Below are 15,868 nucleotides of genomic sequence, written 5' to 3'. Positions count from 1 at the left end.
TCAACATTTGTAAAGCATTTAAAATAGTGCGTGACACAGAGAAACAGCCCTATGTGCATTAAATAATTGTTTTAAATGAATTAGAAGAGAACAGAAAATAGAATGCAGTAAACAGTTTGGTTATAGTTACAGTGCTACCCAGTACCCCATGTATCAGGGGAGGTCAAAACTTTGGAGACATAGTGTCAAACTAACAGAGACTAATTCTTTAATTCTTAGATTTGCCTGTTCACAAAGAAATATGCTACTGCACAGATATACCCTATGCAGGCAGAGACAGCTTGCACCAGCTGATAGCCATGTGTACCTCTTCTCAACTCCGTGATCAGTGCTCAGCGACACCACCTTGGTATCTGTAAATTGGTCACTGTGAGAGTATTCACGCCGGAAAAAAACTGGCGAATGCTACAAATCAGGGCTTCCCCACCACCCCCACCCGGAGAGACGTTTGTTTAAACACTGACTAGTGTACTACTCTCTGTGCTCAAAACTGTATGCACGGTTTCATCAAATAATAATAATTAATAATACTAATGAATTCAACCTATCATCAGTTCTGCAAGACTTCTTGGGCATACATTCTCAGTTGTGAGACAATTGTGACAACTTTCTTTACAAAAGGCATTGTATTGTGATCTGGTAAATTCAAAAGCCCTCAGATTCAGTTCCAGTTCCCTGCTAGGCATTGCATAAATCTGACAAGAAATAAATTCATTTCTGAATTTTAGGCAATGTGAAATTCTAAGGGAATTCTTTTGTCTGAGGACACGGCAGGAAGTCTTGGTAGTTTAAAGACCATCTTTCCCTATAATACTGGACACAAATTGCTAAAAACTGACAATATTATCGATTCTTAAAAATTCCATTTGTTAAGGTTGAGAAAACTTTCTTCATTTTCTAATCTTCAGCTTTTCATTTGGGATATTCTGGTCCTTCTCCTCTTTGATATGTGTTTATATCAGAGAATGTAATTAATTAATTTTTTAAATTTATTTTTTCCTTTTTTTAACATCTTTATTGGAGTATAATTGCTTTACATTGTCGTGTTAGTTTCTGCTGTATAACAAAGTGAATCAGCTATACGTATACATCTATCCCCATATCTCCTCCCTCTTGCATCTCCCTCCCACCCTCCCTATCCCACCCTCTAGGTGGTCACAAAGCACTGAGCTGATCTCCTTGTGCTATGCGGCTGCTTCCCACTAGCTATCTATTTTACATTTGGTAGTGTATATATGTCCATGCCACTCTCTCACTTCGTCCCAGCTTACCCTTCCCCCTCCCTGTGTCCTCAAGTCCATTCTCTACGTCTGCGTCTCTATTCCTGTCCTACCTCTAGGTTCTTCAGACCCATTTTTTTTGTGTGTAGATTTCATATGTATGTGTTAGCATACAGTATTTGTTCTTGAGAGAATGTAATTTAATTTACAGTACATAAGTAGAAAACTTATTTTTCTACATTTATATTAATATATTGTGTATACTATAATAATGATAATATGAATTATGCTAACAATGTAATAAGTATATAATATGCATTAATATATACAATAAATAATTCTAGATTTCTAAGTGGTTTGAAATTCCTCTACTAGTTAAGTGCTTGGATATAGACCAGAGCTAGAATCCCCAGTGTGAGCCCAATCAGGGTGACAAAAATGGACACATGTGGGAATGAGCCTGATCTGTGGCCTTCCGAGCCCTTACCTCAGTTTTAATCATAGGTATTTGTTAGTGTCCTTCAGAAACGTGGTACCACACCCACTAGACAGTGAGCTCCATGCAATGGGGGCTCTGCTTGTTTTCACCCATCACTTCACTCCCAGAGCCTAGTGGAGTGTCTGGTATGGAACAGATCCTCCATAAAGATTTGCTGCATAAAAGATGGGAGGAATTCCTGTTCCGGAGACTATGAGCATGATGGAGCCATGCGCATTCTGGAGGGAAAAAAAAAATCTGCACTAAGGCAGGTAAGCCAAAGCGTCAAAACCAGGCTGAATAATACCCGCCCTCCCCCCAACCCCGGCCCCCATGCTCTCAATCCCCTCCCATCACAGGAAGACTTGGGAATCCTGCACAGACTATCCTCTGGCCTGGGTGCTAGATGGAGCCCTTTAAGCGAGACCACGGACTGATTTGGTAAAGAAACCCTGAAAGGCATTTGGAGCTCCTGGCAGTGCAGCCTGGGGCCCGTGCAGCTCAACGGTAAGGGAAGACCGCTGGCTGTGGGCCCAGCAGAGTGCACGCATGCGCGGCACAGCGCCTGCACAGCCCCTGGACTCGGGCCGGCATCCCCAGGGGTGCCAGGGGTGGCTCAAGGGATTCAAAAGCTTCCCGGGCACTGGCGGCAGTAGGAGGCACCAGGCAGGGGAAAGCGCCGATGCGCGGTTCCCAGAAGAAAGCGTTTGTGAGTTCATAGGAAGCATACTTTGGAGCAGGGGTCCCCAGCAGCCGGGCCACACACGGGTACAGGTCCTCGGCCTGTTAGGAACCGGGCCGCACAGCAGGAGGGGAGCGGTGGGCCAGCGAGGGAAGCTTCATCTGCCGCCCCGCATGGGGCCGTGGAAAAATTGTCTTCCACGAAACCGGTCCCTGGTGCCAAAAAGGTTGGGGACCGCTGCTTTGGAACATCCATCCCACCTGAAAAGGGGGAACTTGGGGGCCTAAAATCACCTGTGAAAGCAGAGTCTGAGCAAACTGGTGTCCCTATGCACTGGACTCTACCACTGATGTATACACGATGTAAACAAAAGGCTGTCTGGCCACCAGCTCAACAACCTGTGTCACTCTCTTCAATCCTGCACAAGGAAATCAAGATACTGAAAATCAGTGACCTATGCCTTTAATTTCTTGCTGGGGCCATACAATTTTGTTGCTATTATAAAGTAATGCATGCTGAATTCTTTAGGTTCCCTTACTCTTAGAGTCCTTGAAAATATTTATTTTGAAAATATCTTGCAATTCTCAAAAATCTCACTTTATGTATTAAAATTGTTCACACATTTTATTACCTCCCTAGGAAAAAATTAACAATTAAACGCCAAATTATTACAATCATGGAAAGCTGTCCTAATTCAAGGGAGTCCTAACTCAGTTCTGGCAGCACCCGATGGCCCATGCCTTTTGACACAGGGACCCACTGCAGTCCAGTTTCTGGCTCGGTCTATACTGTCCTAATCCTGACAGCTGGTCCCTCTGTAGAAGGTATAAATCAGAAATTCTACCCTTCTCTCACTCCCAGTCCGGTAAATGGCTACTTGTTTCTTGAGAAGGGGAAACAATCCTAGAGCTGACATACTTTCCTGAAACTTCCTTCTTCTAAATAGCAAAGGGAGGGTTTAAAAGGAAATCCTCCCCCTTCTTGGCATGGCCGCAAACACAGTGTTCCTCACACGTACTCTCTAACCACATTGCAAAACACATTATGGAAACCCAGCTCACACACTGGGCTCAGATTGTATGATAAGCTTTTTCTGAAAAAGAAGCAAAGAGGGACTCAAAACGCCATTCATTTTATTCAGAGAAAAGTAATGTCTCCCCCTTTTTTTTTCTTTTACCTTCTGTGACGTCTCTTATATTCTATTTGGTTACAGAGTGATGAGTTCCATTCCAAGGAAATCTGGAAAGGAGGTTCCTTTAGGAATTTGGATTTCATCTCTCGGCTTTTAACTTGTTTTTTGTCTCAGTTCCTAATGTATAATTAAAGGCTCTCAATCAAGGTGGGCATCAGAATTGCTTGGAGAACTTTAAAAAAATTACAGGTGCCAGCCTTAAAACCTTGCATATCCTTTGAGCCCAAAGTCGCACACGGAGGCATTTCACCTAAAGAAATAATCATCTGTGCTGCCAAAGTCCCTGCAGCACTTGGTTCAAGTCTCTGAGGCTACACGGAAGGAACTGGAGTAGGGCCACTGAGAGCAGATTTAGTTGAAAACCTTACGCTGCACCTGTTACTGATGTGTTGATGGAAACCGCCTCCTCTGCAGAGCTATGATGGTTTCCACTCAAACAGCCTGTCCATCTCACTTCTAGCCAGTCACGTCTGACTATGCAGATAGCCCTAATATAGCCAAACCATCTTGCCACCCCCTTGGTACAACCCCCTGCGACCCCCTCTGTGTTTGTCCTCATGAGCAGCCAGTCCATAACTGTCCCTTTCTTCTGGCAAGCGCTGTTGCCAAGGAGTCTGGGCATGTGCGGATGCTCAGGGTCTTCTGAGGACACTGTCTATGGTCATCATCCTGACATCATTCGGCTGCCGCCCAGCAGCAGTTAACTCTGTCCCCAGCCTCTGCTTGGCTAGTTACCTCGCACAGTGGCTGATGGCTCCCATACACAGCACAGGGTCCCTGTAAACATAGGCCCCCTGCACCATCCACACTTGTGTCCTCTCACCTGGCTTGTCTCCCCTGCCCAACTCAAACAAACACCACCTTACTCATTTTAACCACATCCTTGTCCTTTTCTTCTCAACCCTTCTCACTTCCGAACAAGTCATTAACAGTCGTGTTTACAATAGCTCAAAACTAGGGGAAAATCTAGTTGTCCAACAATAAGTTAGTAAGTCATGGCTCATTAATACACGGAAATGTTTTTCAGCCAACAAAAATGATGCAGTAGAAGATGTAATAACAAGAATAATCTCCACTTCTTTTTTTGCAGTACGCGGACCTCTCACTGCTGTGGCCTCTCCCGTTGTGGGGCACAGGCTCCGGACGCGCAGGCTCAGCGGCCATGGCTCACGGGCCCAGCCGCTCCACGGCATGTGGGATCTTCCCAGACCGGGGCACGAACCCGTGTCCCCTGCATCGGCAGGCGGACTCTCAACCACTGCGCCACCAGGGAAGCCCAATATCCACCATTTTTTAACAAGAATGATACCCACCACACATTGTTGAGGGAAAAAAAAAGTTATAAAGTAGGTTTTCTTAAGAACACCCATCAAGATGCTATCAGTTCTAGATCTCTAGTGTGTAGAACTCTGGTTGATTTCCATTTTCTTCTTTTTTGTTTATGTCTATTTGATAATCCTTAAATAAATATGTGTTATTTTGGAGAAACAGAAAACATGGGAAATTTTAAAAATTCAAAAGTGGAATGTTAAAAATGTTATCTGGTTTCTGTATGTGTTGGGCCTCAAACCTGTGTGTACTCCACCGGGATGATCCAGTCTGTCTGCAAAGCTGAACTGAACTGTATTAGATGGGATTGGATTGTGTTGCATCGTCTCATACCCCAGAGCAGCAACGATCACAAGAACTTGGAGGGGGTTACATTTTTTTCTAGGCTGTGTGCTGTCATCATGGGACTAATGGCTGGAGATGCTGAGAATTGGCTGGATATAGGTACAGCCAACAACTCTAAATGAGGTCCTACATTGATTTGCAGACATTTAGAAGAAGCACTTTTTCCAATGAAATCTTACATAAAACACTCCTAAACAAACAAAAGCTGTGTTCCTCTGGTTGAAGTAGGAATTGGGGCATCCAGAGACCCCAGTTCAGCCTCCCCCTCCTGCTCTCCCCACCTCCAGAAGATCTTTACAGCTTTGGAGGTTTCCAAATTGACTATTTGAAAAGCAAACAGTAGCTGGTCTTAAGAAGGCAACTTCCGGGGGATTCCCTGGTGGCGCAGTGGTTGAGAGTCCACCTGCCGATGCAGGGCACATGGGTTCGTGGCCCGGTCCGGGAAGATCCCACATGCCGCGGAGCAGCTGGGCCCATGAGCCATGGTCGCTGAGCCTGCGCTCCAGAGCCTGTGCTCCGCAACGGAAGAGGCCACAACAGTGAGAGGCCTGCGTACCACAAAAAAAAGAGAAGGCAACTTCCGTTCCAGCGCTAGGTTTGCCTATTCAGGGTGAGAAATGCAGCCGAAGTTATTTTTGCTTCCCAAACATGCCCGTTTATTACATGGACACCTGAGTTTCTAGAGACCCAACCTTCCTTCTATGGAGAAAGCTTTCTTCACCATGTCTGCCTACAAACTCGTACAAATTCCAGGTATTCCCCTTAGTCTTTTCTGACCTCCAGCACCTTAGATAAAATGAAGTTTGCCATCACCTGGGGCCCTACAGTACTTTAACCACGATACGCTATTATACTGCTTTGTAATATGGTGCCCAAGCTGGGTTCATGCTACTTTAATAAGTCCTGCAGGGAGAACTGAAAACTCACTTCCTAACCACAGACTCCCTTATATGTCTGTCTGCAGTCACTGGTTTATATGGGAGTTAAGGAATCTTGGTGGGGGCAGGGAGGAAAATCTAACGGTGACCATGATTTGGGGTTCAGACAATAAAGGTGAGGCTGATGTAAGGACAAACTATGAGGCTTCTCAGAAAAAAAGCCACTCCCAAAGAAGAAGGAGTCTAGCTCTACCAGAATCAGCCAGAACATCTAGTGGCAGGAGAGGAAACAGTGGTCTCCAGTGGATTGAATGGCCATGACTTGAAATCATTAAAGCCCAGACAGTCTGATTCCATATACATTCTGGGGATAAAAGGGTTGTGTTTCTAAGTGAAAATAGCCCTTCCATGACTCTGTGTGGGACTTCTCTAGGAACATAGAACTCAGGGGAGGGAAGTCAATACTCCAATGGCAGGGGAAAGGTAATCAATTCAAAACAAGAGCAGACATCAAGCGATATCCCAGAGGCAAGAAGCAGCAATAACTAAGGGTGTTTGGAGCAGAGTCGAGCAGGGATGGTGGGAAAATAGCACACAAAGTTGTCTGAACATGAGAAAGACAGCTGAGAGGAAAGTAGGGGCAAGAAGATATTCAACAGTCTAGACCAACAAATGAGACCACGGGAGATCCATCTAGGGTCTCATTTAAAAGTGGGAGAGCGGGGCTTCCCTGGTGGCACCATGTTTAAGAATCCGCCTGCCAATGCAGGGGACACGGGTTCGAGCCCTGGTCCAGGAAGATCCCACATGCCACGGAGCAACTAAGCCCGTGCACCACAACTACTGAGCCTGTGCTCTAGAGCCTGCGAGCCACAACTACTGAGCCCACGTGCCACAACTACTGGAGCCCGTGTTCTGCAATGAGAGGCCACCACAATGAGAAGCCCGCACACCACAACTAAGAGTAGCCCCCGCTTGCTGCAACTAGAGAGAGCGCACGCGCAGCCACGAAGACCCAAAACGCAGCCAAAAAAATTAAAACATGGGAGAGAGAACAATACGGGAGAGGAAGAGAAATGGAGGTCCAGTCACTAACAGGTTGGGACTGAGCTAGCAAAATTCAGATGGAAATGTAAAAGTGTGCTCATTTGTACCCACATACTAGTAAGAGTGGGGGACATGCAGGCTATACATTGAATTCTTATTATTTATTCTCATGACCGGGATTTGACACTATTAGGTGCTATGTGCATCTGTGAGATTGCCATGCCTCAGAGATCTGTGTTCCAAAAAATATTCCCAAGTGAGCCCCAGTCTATGGGAAACGATCCACTTAAATGTTACGGCTTGGTAATCACTTGATACTTCGGTATTTCAACTGGTAGTATGAAGTTAGCAGAAAGCATTCTTTGGGCCACGAAAGATTGTTTTAAGCATATGTCAAATATAGAACTTTTATTTTTAAATTTAGAAAAAGAAAAACTATACAAAGATCAAACTTTGGTAGCTTGGAATTAAGACAGTATAGTTAGGAGGGGGTGTGGGGGAGGATGGACTGGGAGTGTGGGATGAGCAGATGCAAACTATTATATAGAGAATGGACAAACAACAAGGCCCTACTGTAGAGCACAGGGAACTCTATTCAATATGCTGTAATAAACCATAATGGAAAAGAATATATAAAAAAGAATGTTTATATATGTACAACTGAACCCCTTTGCTGTACAGCAGAAATTAACACAGCATTGTAACTCAACTGTACTTCAAGGTAGGGTAGTGCAAGTGTGTCCATAAATCCAAGCATTGCAGAGTACCTCAGTTTCATCTGGTATAAAGTGAAAACTGCTGTAAGTTGACTAGTATGGATGCATGTCAAACTATCTGGATAGCAAAGAAGAGAATGTACTTCTTTCTCAACATTTTCTAAAGGGACACAAATTATTCTAAACTTTGCTGCCACACACCCTTAACCTACTGCTTTGATTCTGAGGTAGCACATGCAGTGAAACCATATTTATAGCATACTTGGTTATATTCAGATTTATGTATTATGTTTATGAGTTTATGTATTAATTTACGTTCCAGAGGATAAATGAGAATACCCCATTGGTTAAAAATTCACACAACTGATTTTATTAGTATGCCTGTTAAAATGAGTATAGGAGACTAATTGAGTTCAAAGTTTGCACAAAAATTAAATACACATATAATTAATATTTACAAAGGTATTTTGAATGAATGCTAGTATTTTAAAGTGTGATTTTATTAAACGGTGGCGCTATTTAACCAGACATTAACCTTCCTAAGTTTGAGCAGAGAAGAAAAAGCTCAAGAAGGAGGCACTTCAACTAAGAAGCAGCAATTGAACAAGATGTTCTAGAGTCTTCTCCCCAAGACTGACTTCTTCCTTGAGGTTCTCTTATTTTGATTCTCTTTTCATCACTACTTCTGAATACAAAGAAAATGCCCCTTTAAAAATCCAACTCATCACTTAAAATATAAAACGCCAATAAATGATTCCCAAAAATATACATGTGCATTTTTTAAAAGAGAATTTTCACTAAAAACGTAGCAACTTCACATTAACCTGGAAAATACAGACTCATTAAAAACAGTCCAATTTCAAAATGGGCTTGTCATTAAGCAGTCTACAGAAGTAGTAAAGGGTTTGGCGATTCCCAAATATCCTCAGTTTAAGACAAATACACTTGTCTGTGGAGGGCAGATGTACCTTGGGAGCACCTTTTCTTCAACAGACTCATTGGCTGCCATCTTATCTACCTTGTCACCTGTGTTATGTTAACAGTCTATCATCTGCCGCCCAAGGGCAAAGTGCAAAATATGAAGCTCAGAGTCTCAGGTTTCCTGGTGGCCTCCAACTCAGTTTTGCTTTTCAATCTGAGGAGCAAGAGTGACTGGAGGGGTGATGGCTCATAAGAAATAAGTCTAGTGCTTTCCTTCCTGGTTGTAGTAGTTGCCCTATTACCCCAAAGCGTTCTCCTATGACTCACTCAATTTCTCCCACCCACTCCGTCAGGGAATGATTAACAAAACCTACCCATTTCAAATGCAAAATCTTTGCCATACAATAACCATACCATGCAAATACTGTAAATCAAACACAGATACCATCACATAAAATTAAATGAAAGTTGAGGGAATTTTTGACTGACCAAACAAAATATTCAATTAACAAAATAGTTTTTTTAAAGGCCAACCAATATTTAGTTTCAACAGCTCCCTTTGGAAGAATGTGGCATATCTTGCTTTTCAGTGTGATCTTTAGCTTTTTGACAATCCACGATTAAAAACACAGAAATCTCTAGGACGTATCTGCAGCAGTCATATTAATTCCTGTATCAAAGGTATGCAGACTAAACTCTCTATTCATCTCAACTTAAGGTTTTGAGAGAGTTCCTAAAAATACAAATCTATAATAATTTACTTAGGTAATTTTCATGTTAGAATAAACATTAAAGATTTAGTATTAAATATTTAGTAACTTTATCCATTTGTCAGTACTATCAAAATCAAAAAAGAATAACTGTATAGCTACAATTACATTTGGATATCTTCATTTGTAATCTTCTATCTGTAATCTTAGCTCTTAAAAAATATCATTGAACATGTCAACAGACAAGAGTGGGAGAAAGGTGAACTATATGTGAAACTTTAAAAAATATTTGTATTTAAAAGAATACTTACTCTTTTGCCTCCCTCTAAGAGGATATGTCCTGAGTTTTTCAATAATATCAACCATGATCAAGCAGGTCAGAACCAAAGAGACTGGCAGGTCAGGTAACATATCCGGTAAGGTACAAGTGGAAGCATTAATATTCTTTTGAACCTGTTTTCAGAAGACCATTTAGAAGCATTAAATTTTTGTACTTTCTTTGTTCACAATTCTTTGAAGATTTGAAAGCAGTGCTAAATTAATTATACATACATTTACTAAAAGACTAGAAGCTTGGTTTTCAGCTTTTTAGGTGCTCAACCCCACAAGGTTTTGAACCATTTCTAAAGATGTAATAAGGGTTCATATCAATGGAAGAGCTTTCAGTTAAAGACAGAGCTTGGTAAATGTGCATAAAAAGTTAACAGTAGGCTCCTGGAATAGTGGAATGGGGAATCTCTCCCAACCCAACTGCTAAGCAGAGCCTCTGAGAGTCCTAGCTCAAAGAGCTGGGGGGGCAAACATTAGAGTGTTGGGTCTTCCAAGAAGGGAGAGCTGGGTAAACCCAGCTCGGCTTTGGAGCACTTCCTTCATCTGTTAAGGTATCTACAAAAAAGGCTATGACAAACATCATGTTAATGGTGATATGTTAAGAGTTTTCCCTATGAGATCAAGAATAAGACAAAGGTTATACCATGACCATTTCTATTCAACACTGTACTAGAGGTCCTAGCCAGTGTAACAAGGCAAGAGAAAGAAATAAACAGTGTAAGTATTGGAAAGAAAAACACACTGTCATTATTCATAGACTATATGACTATAAACGGGGAAAATCTCCCCAAAATGGATAAATTATTCCTACACACCAAAAACAAGGAGCTAGAAAATAAGATTTTAAAAAATGATACAATTTGATACAACCTCAATGAAAATTCCAACTTTTCTGTGGAAAATGACAAGCTGATTCTAAAATGAACATGAGAGATGAGGGGAAGATGGCGTAAGTAAGACACGGAGATCACCTTCCTCCCCACAGATACACCAGAAATACATCTACACATGGAACAACTCCTACAGAACACCTACTGAACGCTGGCAGAAGACCTCTGACATCCCAAAAGGCTAGAAAGTCCCCACAGAGACAAAAGTCCTGTGCAGCCCGCCACTGCCAGGGTCCCGGGATCCAGGGTCAACTTACCCGGCAGAACACATGGCGCGCCTCAGGCTGGTGCAACGTCATGCTGGCCCCTGCCGCCGCAGGCCCGCCCCGCACTCCATGCCCCTCCCTCCCCCCCGCCTGAGTGCACCAGAGCCCCCGAATTACGAGGGGAGGGGAGAGGGAAAGGCAAAAAAAAAAAAAAAAAAAAAAAAAAAAAAATGCAAGTTCTGCTGAGGATGAGGAACATGAAGATCGCTCGTTCTCTGCTGGTGGAAGTGTAAATTAGTATACTCTCTTTGAAGAACTGACACTGTCAGTTACAACTGAGTACTTGAACATCTTGTGACCCATCAGTTCTACTCCTACACATTTAACCAACTGAAATGCTTGCACATGGGCACCAAGAGACGTGTTCCAGGATATTCACAGCAGCAAAAACTGGAAACTGAAACGGCCATTAAGAGCAGAACTGATGATGTATACGTATAGCTGATGCACTTTGCTGGACAGTAGAAACTAACACAACATTGTAAAGAAACTATACTCCAATAAAAATTAATTAAAAAACAACAAAAAAAATTTTAACCACTCTTGTGGGTATGTAGTAGTATCACATTGTGATTTAGCTTACATTTTTCTGATGACCAATAATGTTCAGCATATTTTTATGTGCTTGTTTGCTATTTGTAGATCTTCTTTGTGAAATGCCTATTAAAATATTTTGCCCATTTAAAAACAAAGAGTAGAACTGATGAATAAAGTATGATATATTCATAAAATGATGAATTCATAAAATACTTTACGATAAATTCATAACATGAAATGATATATAGGAACGGAAATGAATGAACTACAGCTAACCAGAAAAACATGAAGGAATCATACTTTTGAATAAAAGGAGCCAGAGATAAATTAGATAGATAGGTAGGTAGATAGATAATAGATAATTTGATTTCCCTTCATAAAACTTTCAAAAACAGATAAACTAACTTGTGGTACCTGTGGTATTAAGGAGTTAAGATAGAAGTTACCTTTGGGATGGAGGGAAAGGTAGTCATTGGAAGTGGCTTTTAGGGCGTTGACAAAGTTTTATTTTTTGACCTGAGTAGTCAGCGGCCATGGCTCACGGGCCCAGCCGCTCCGCGGCATGCAGGATCCTCCCGGACCAGGGCACGAACCCGTGTCCCCTGCATCGGCAGGCGGACTCTCAACCACTGCGCCACCAGGGAAGCCCTGACCTGAGTAGTGTTTCTATGGGAGTTTGCTTTGTGGTATTCCATTAACATTGTGTATTTATGTTGTGTGAGGTTTTCTGTTTTTGTGTTAGATTTCAGTGAAAAATAAGAAAAAAGGAAAGAAAAATATCCAACAGCGGGTGAGACATAACGGGAAAGAATCCCCAAAAGAGCAATTAAACTGTAGATAGAGCATTATCTGTGATAGTGGTGTTCTTTGAAAGTGTTGTACACTGAATTTTCAAAGCTCTTGGGAACCTCCCAAGTGCTTTACAAGGTCTTTGGGGAGGAAGGAGAAAATGATAAATCTAGATTAAAATATTTGTGTGTTGCAATTTGATGCAAAGTCCATCTGTATGGCCTTCTGAGGTTATTCTGTGTGTTCATGTATTGTCCTAATGCTACATGTAGGACATCTCCCAACAGTCATGTCATTTCTAATGATGTCATCCACTACCTGGTACTCACCTCTCTCACAGAACTGATCATACCTATTCTAACTGCCTGTTTATTTTTCTCTCTACTGTCAATAAAAAATTACTGAAGGCCAGAGACTGTCAAATTTTCTAAGTGCTCTATCCTCAGTTTCTAACACAGTACCTGGCATGTAATAAGCACTTAATGACTACCTGCTCAGCATGTAAATGAAAATCTTATAAATAAATAAATAAATAAAATTAAATCTTTCACAGCACCTTGAAAATTAGTAAGATTAGCAGGGTATTCTGCTTTGAACTCTCTGGGTAAGAGTCCTCACAGGCTGAAAGTTCTGCCTATAGTATTCCTGCCCTGCTGATATCCATTCATCAGAGTCCCTTTGTAGCTGCATTTATTGAAACATAAACTCAAATTTATTTTCAAATAAACATCGTGTACAAATTATTTGTCAATGGAATCTTATCAAAGCTTTAGCATGTGAGTGGTTGTTCCCTTGGATATTGATTGGATATTCCATTTAGAACCGAGGACACTCATGAAAAACATCAGGTTAGAAGAAACACATGTGGATGTACTCTCAAATTCCTTGCTTTTTTATTATTTTCAAATAACTTTCCTTTCTCACACATACAAACACAGAAGCAATTTTTCTAATTGGCTGCTATACTTTCCTCCACAATCACAGAGGTAACAATGATCTTAGTACCTTAAATATATATATTGCAACTTAGAATAAAACCGGAGAAATTTGTTTGGGCATACCACTCTATGAAATTTTAATAACAGGGGACATTTTAAAAACTCAAAATCTTGCAGGACAAGAAATCAAAATTCCATACCTCGGTCACTGCTATAGAAAAGCTGAAGCTGGGAAGCGTGGTGAGGATTACACACATCATCATAACAGGTCTCCTAGCAAAGGAGAAAAAATAAGCAAAAGCAATAATGTACAAGATCAACAGTTCCTGTTACATTTTGCCGATTTTGCAGTTCCTGTTCCATTCATCTATAGTTTTTCTAAGAAGCTACTACTTCCCTATTTCCATTTCCCAAATGTTTGTGTATGGCAAAGGGGAACACACACAAAAGCCGGAATGCTTTTCTAGAACAAAGGGGTGAGAGGTTTCCAAATAATTAGCAAACCATCGACTGCTAAAAGCATCACAGTACAAGACAAATGACATTCAATATTTTCAAAATCCATTCATCAGAATCCTGCCCAAGAGTTCAGGGTCTGGCGACCAACTGAAAAAACGAACAGCATGACCTTCTCAAGTGATACAATACCCCACGTTGTAAAATTGATTTTTTCAAACAATATATTTAGAAACAGTATACTGTTGGATAGTTAAAGACGACTTAGAGTGAAAACACCTGGATTTTTTTACGTGAACCACCTCCCCCCCAAAAAAATCATATAGACGTAAAAATCACATAGTTTTTAAATGTTTTTGGATCACTTTTTAAGCCTTGCATGATCAACCAAACAAATAGCTATTGAGATAGAATATATAATAGTCTATCATGACAGAGAGAATTAAAATGTGTATTTAACATCACTAATTTATGGGAAGATAAAATATACTCAGGTTTTCTATAGTAAAATATTCATCCCCTCTTTCCTTAGTTAAATACGTATTATATGAATTACATATATAGAATAGTATGTGTTTAAGTTCAAAAAGTATTGTTGGAGTCTTACAAACGACTAAGAATTCTTCTTGGTCCCACCATTTCACTCTACCCCAGTCCCCTCCTAGATGTTCTAGGTATAGACATAAGATAGGGCAGTGGATAGCTCATCTCTCATAGCCAGACTCAGTACAACCTGCTAAAACCAGAGGTAAGATGGAATTTTAAATTGGTAGCTTTGCCTCCTTCTCTGAGCCCAGATCCAGATTCCTGCAGCACTCAGCTCTCTGAGGCTAGCTGGGGCATTCATAGAGTCCTCTTCTCAGCTTGACCTCTAAAAAATAAGAGTGCCCCAGGGATTATTCCTGCACCCCTTATTTATCTATATTATCTCCCCTGATGATCTCAGCCAATTCCATCGCTTTAAACACCACCCACTTGCCCATGACTCACAAATAGACTATAGTATATATACACTGGCCTCTGTCCTGAGCTCTGGACTTGGACACCCAACTATCTATTTGGCACCTCCACTCAGATGTCTAATCTAATAGGCAACTCAAACTTAACATGCCTAAAAAAGAACCCATACTCATTCCAATCATCATCAAATGCTGTCTGATGATTTAATGCCAAAATGTATTTTGAATCAACCTCTGCCAACACTGTGGTTCTCTCACTATCATATCTCATCTGCAGTGTTTCGTAACCAGTTTCCTGTTAGTGTCCCTCTTCTTGCCTAGCAATATTTTCTCCATAGAGCAAACGTCTGATTTTTCAAATGTAAAACACCTCTTGTTACTGCCCTGCTCAAAAATCACCAAAGCTGGGAGGAGTGGGGAATGGGGAGTTACTGTCTAGTGGCTAGAGGTTCAGTTTTGCCAGATGAAGAGGGTTCTGTGCATGGATGGTGGCGATGGTAGCGCACCAATGTTCATGTACTTAATGCCAATGAGCTGTGCACTTGAAAATGGTTAAGATGGTAAATTTTATGCTAGGTGTATTTTACCACAAAATACACTCATTTGTATATCTTAGAGATTTAAAAAATATTTTCAATGTATGACTAATGTAATTAGAATAAAATTGAAACCTATCACTGTTGCCTAAGTGTTCTACGTGATGTGGTTTCTCTTATTTCTCCTACTCTCTTCACTTAGAATGACCTACCTCTTCCCCACCATCCACTTAATCCTGCCATACTAGCACCCTGGTTATTCTGTGGTCACACCAAGCTTGCCCCACCTTCCAGGCTTACACTGGCTCTTCCTTTTTGCCAGGGTGTCTCTAGATCGCAGACCTAAATCTAGATCATAGATCTTCCATGTCTGGCTCCTGTGTGCCTATCCCCAAGGTAAGTTCCACGGGACTATGTACCTTATCTGAATTGTTCATTACTTTAGCTCCAGCATTTAGAACAATGTTTCTAAATCTTTTTTGTACAATAAACTTCCTGGGAATCTGCTAAATCCTATGGACCCTTCTCAGAATAGAATTTTTAAATGCACAAAATACATAGACTACAAAACAAAGCAATTATATTGAAATACAGTTATCTGGGCTTCCCTGGTGGCGCAGTGGTTGAGAGTCCGCCTGCCGATGCAGGG

At 41.3% G+C, this 15,868-nt stretch overlaps 1 protein-coding gene across 2 annotated transcripts in view; it reads right to left on the bottom strand.

The window, feature by feature from the left end:
* Positions 1-15,868, bottom strand: part of TMEM236 (transmembrane protein 236) — a 49,950-nt gene that overhangs the window by 19,115 nt on the left and 14,967 nt on the right. For both annotated transcript variants that reach the window (XM_024750146.1, XM_024750144.1), the window contains 2 exons: positions 13,469-13,541; positions 9,830-9,971 (listed from right to left, as the gene is read on the bottom strand). In XM_024750146.1, the coding sequence (XP_024605914.1) occupies positions 9,830-9,971; positions 13,469-13,541 (215 nt within the window). The remainder of the gene's footprint in view (positions 1-9,829; positions 9,972-13,468; positions 13,542-15,868) is intronic.

This window comes from Neophocaena asiaeorientalis, unplaced genomic scaffold, assembly GCF_003031525.2.
Source record: "Neophocaena asiaeorientalis asiaeorientalis breed wild unplaced genomic scaffold, Neophocaena_asiaeorientalis_V1.1 scaffold4, whole genome shotgun sequence".
In the NCBI taxonomy this organism is placed as follows: Eukaryota; Metazoa; Chordata; class Mammalia; order Artiodactyla; family Phocoenidae; genus Neophocaena; species Neophocaena asiaeorientalis.
The sequence above is the reverse complement of the archived record's forward strand: the minus strand, read 5'-3'. Positions and strand labels throughout refer to the sequence as shown.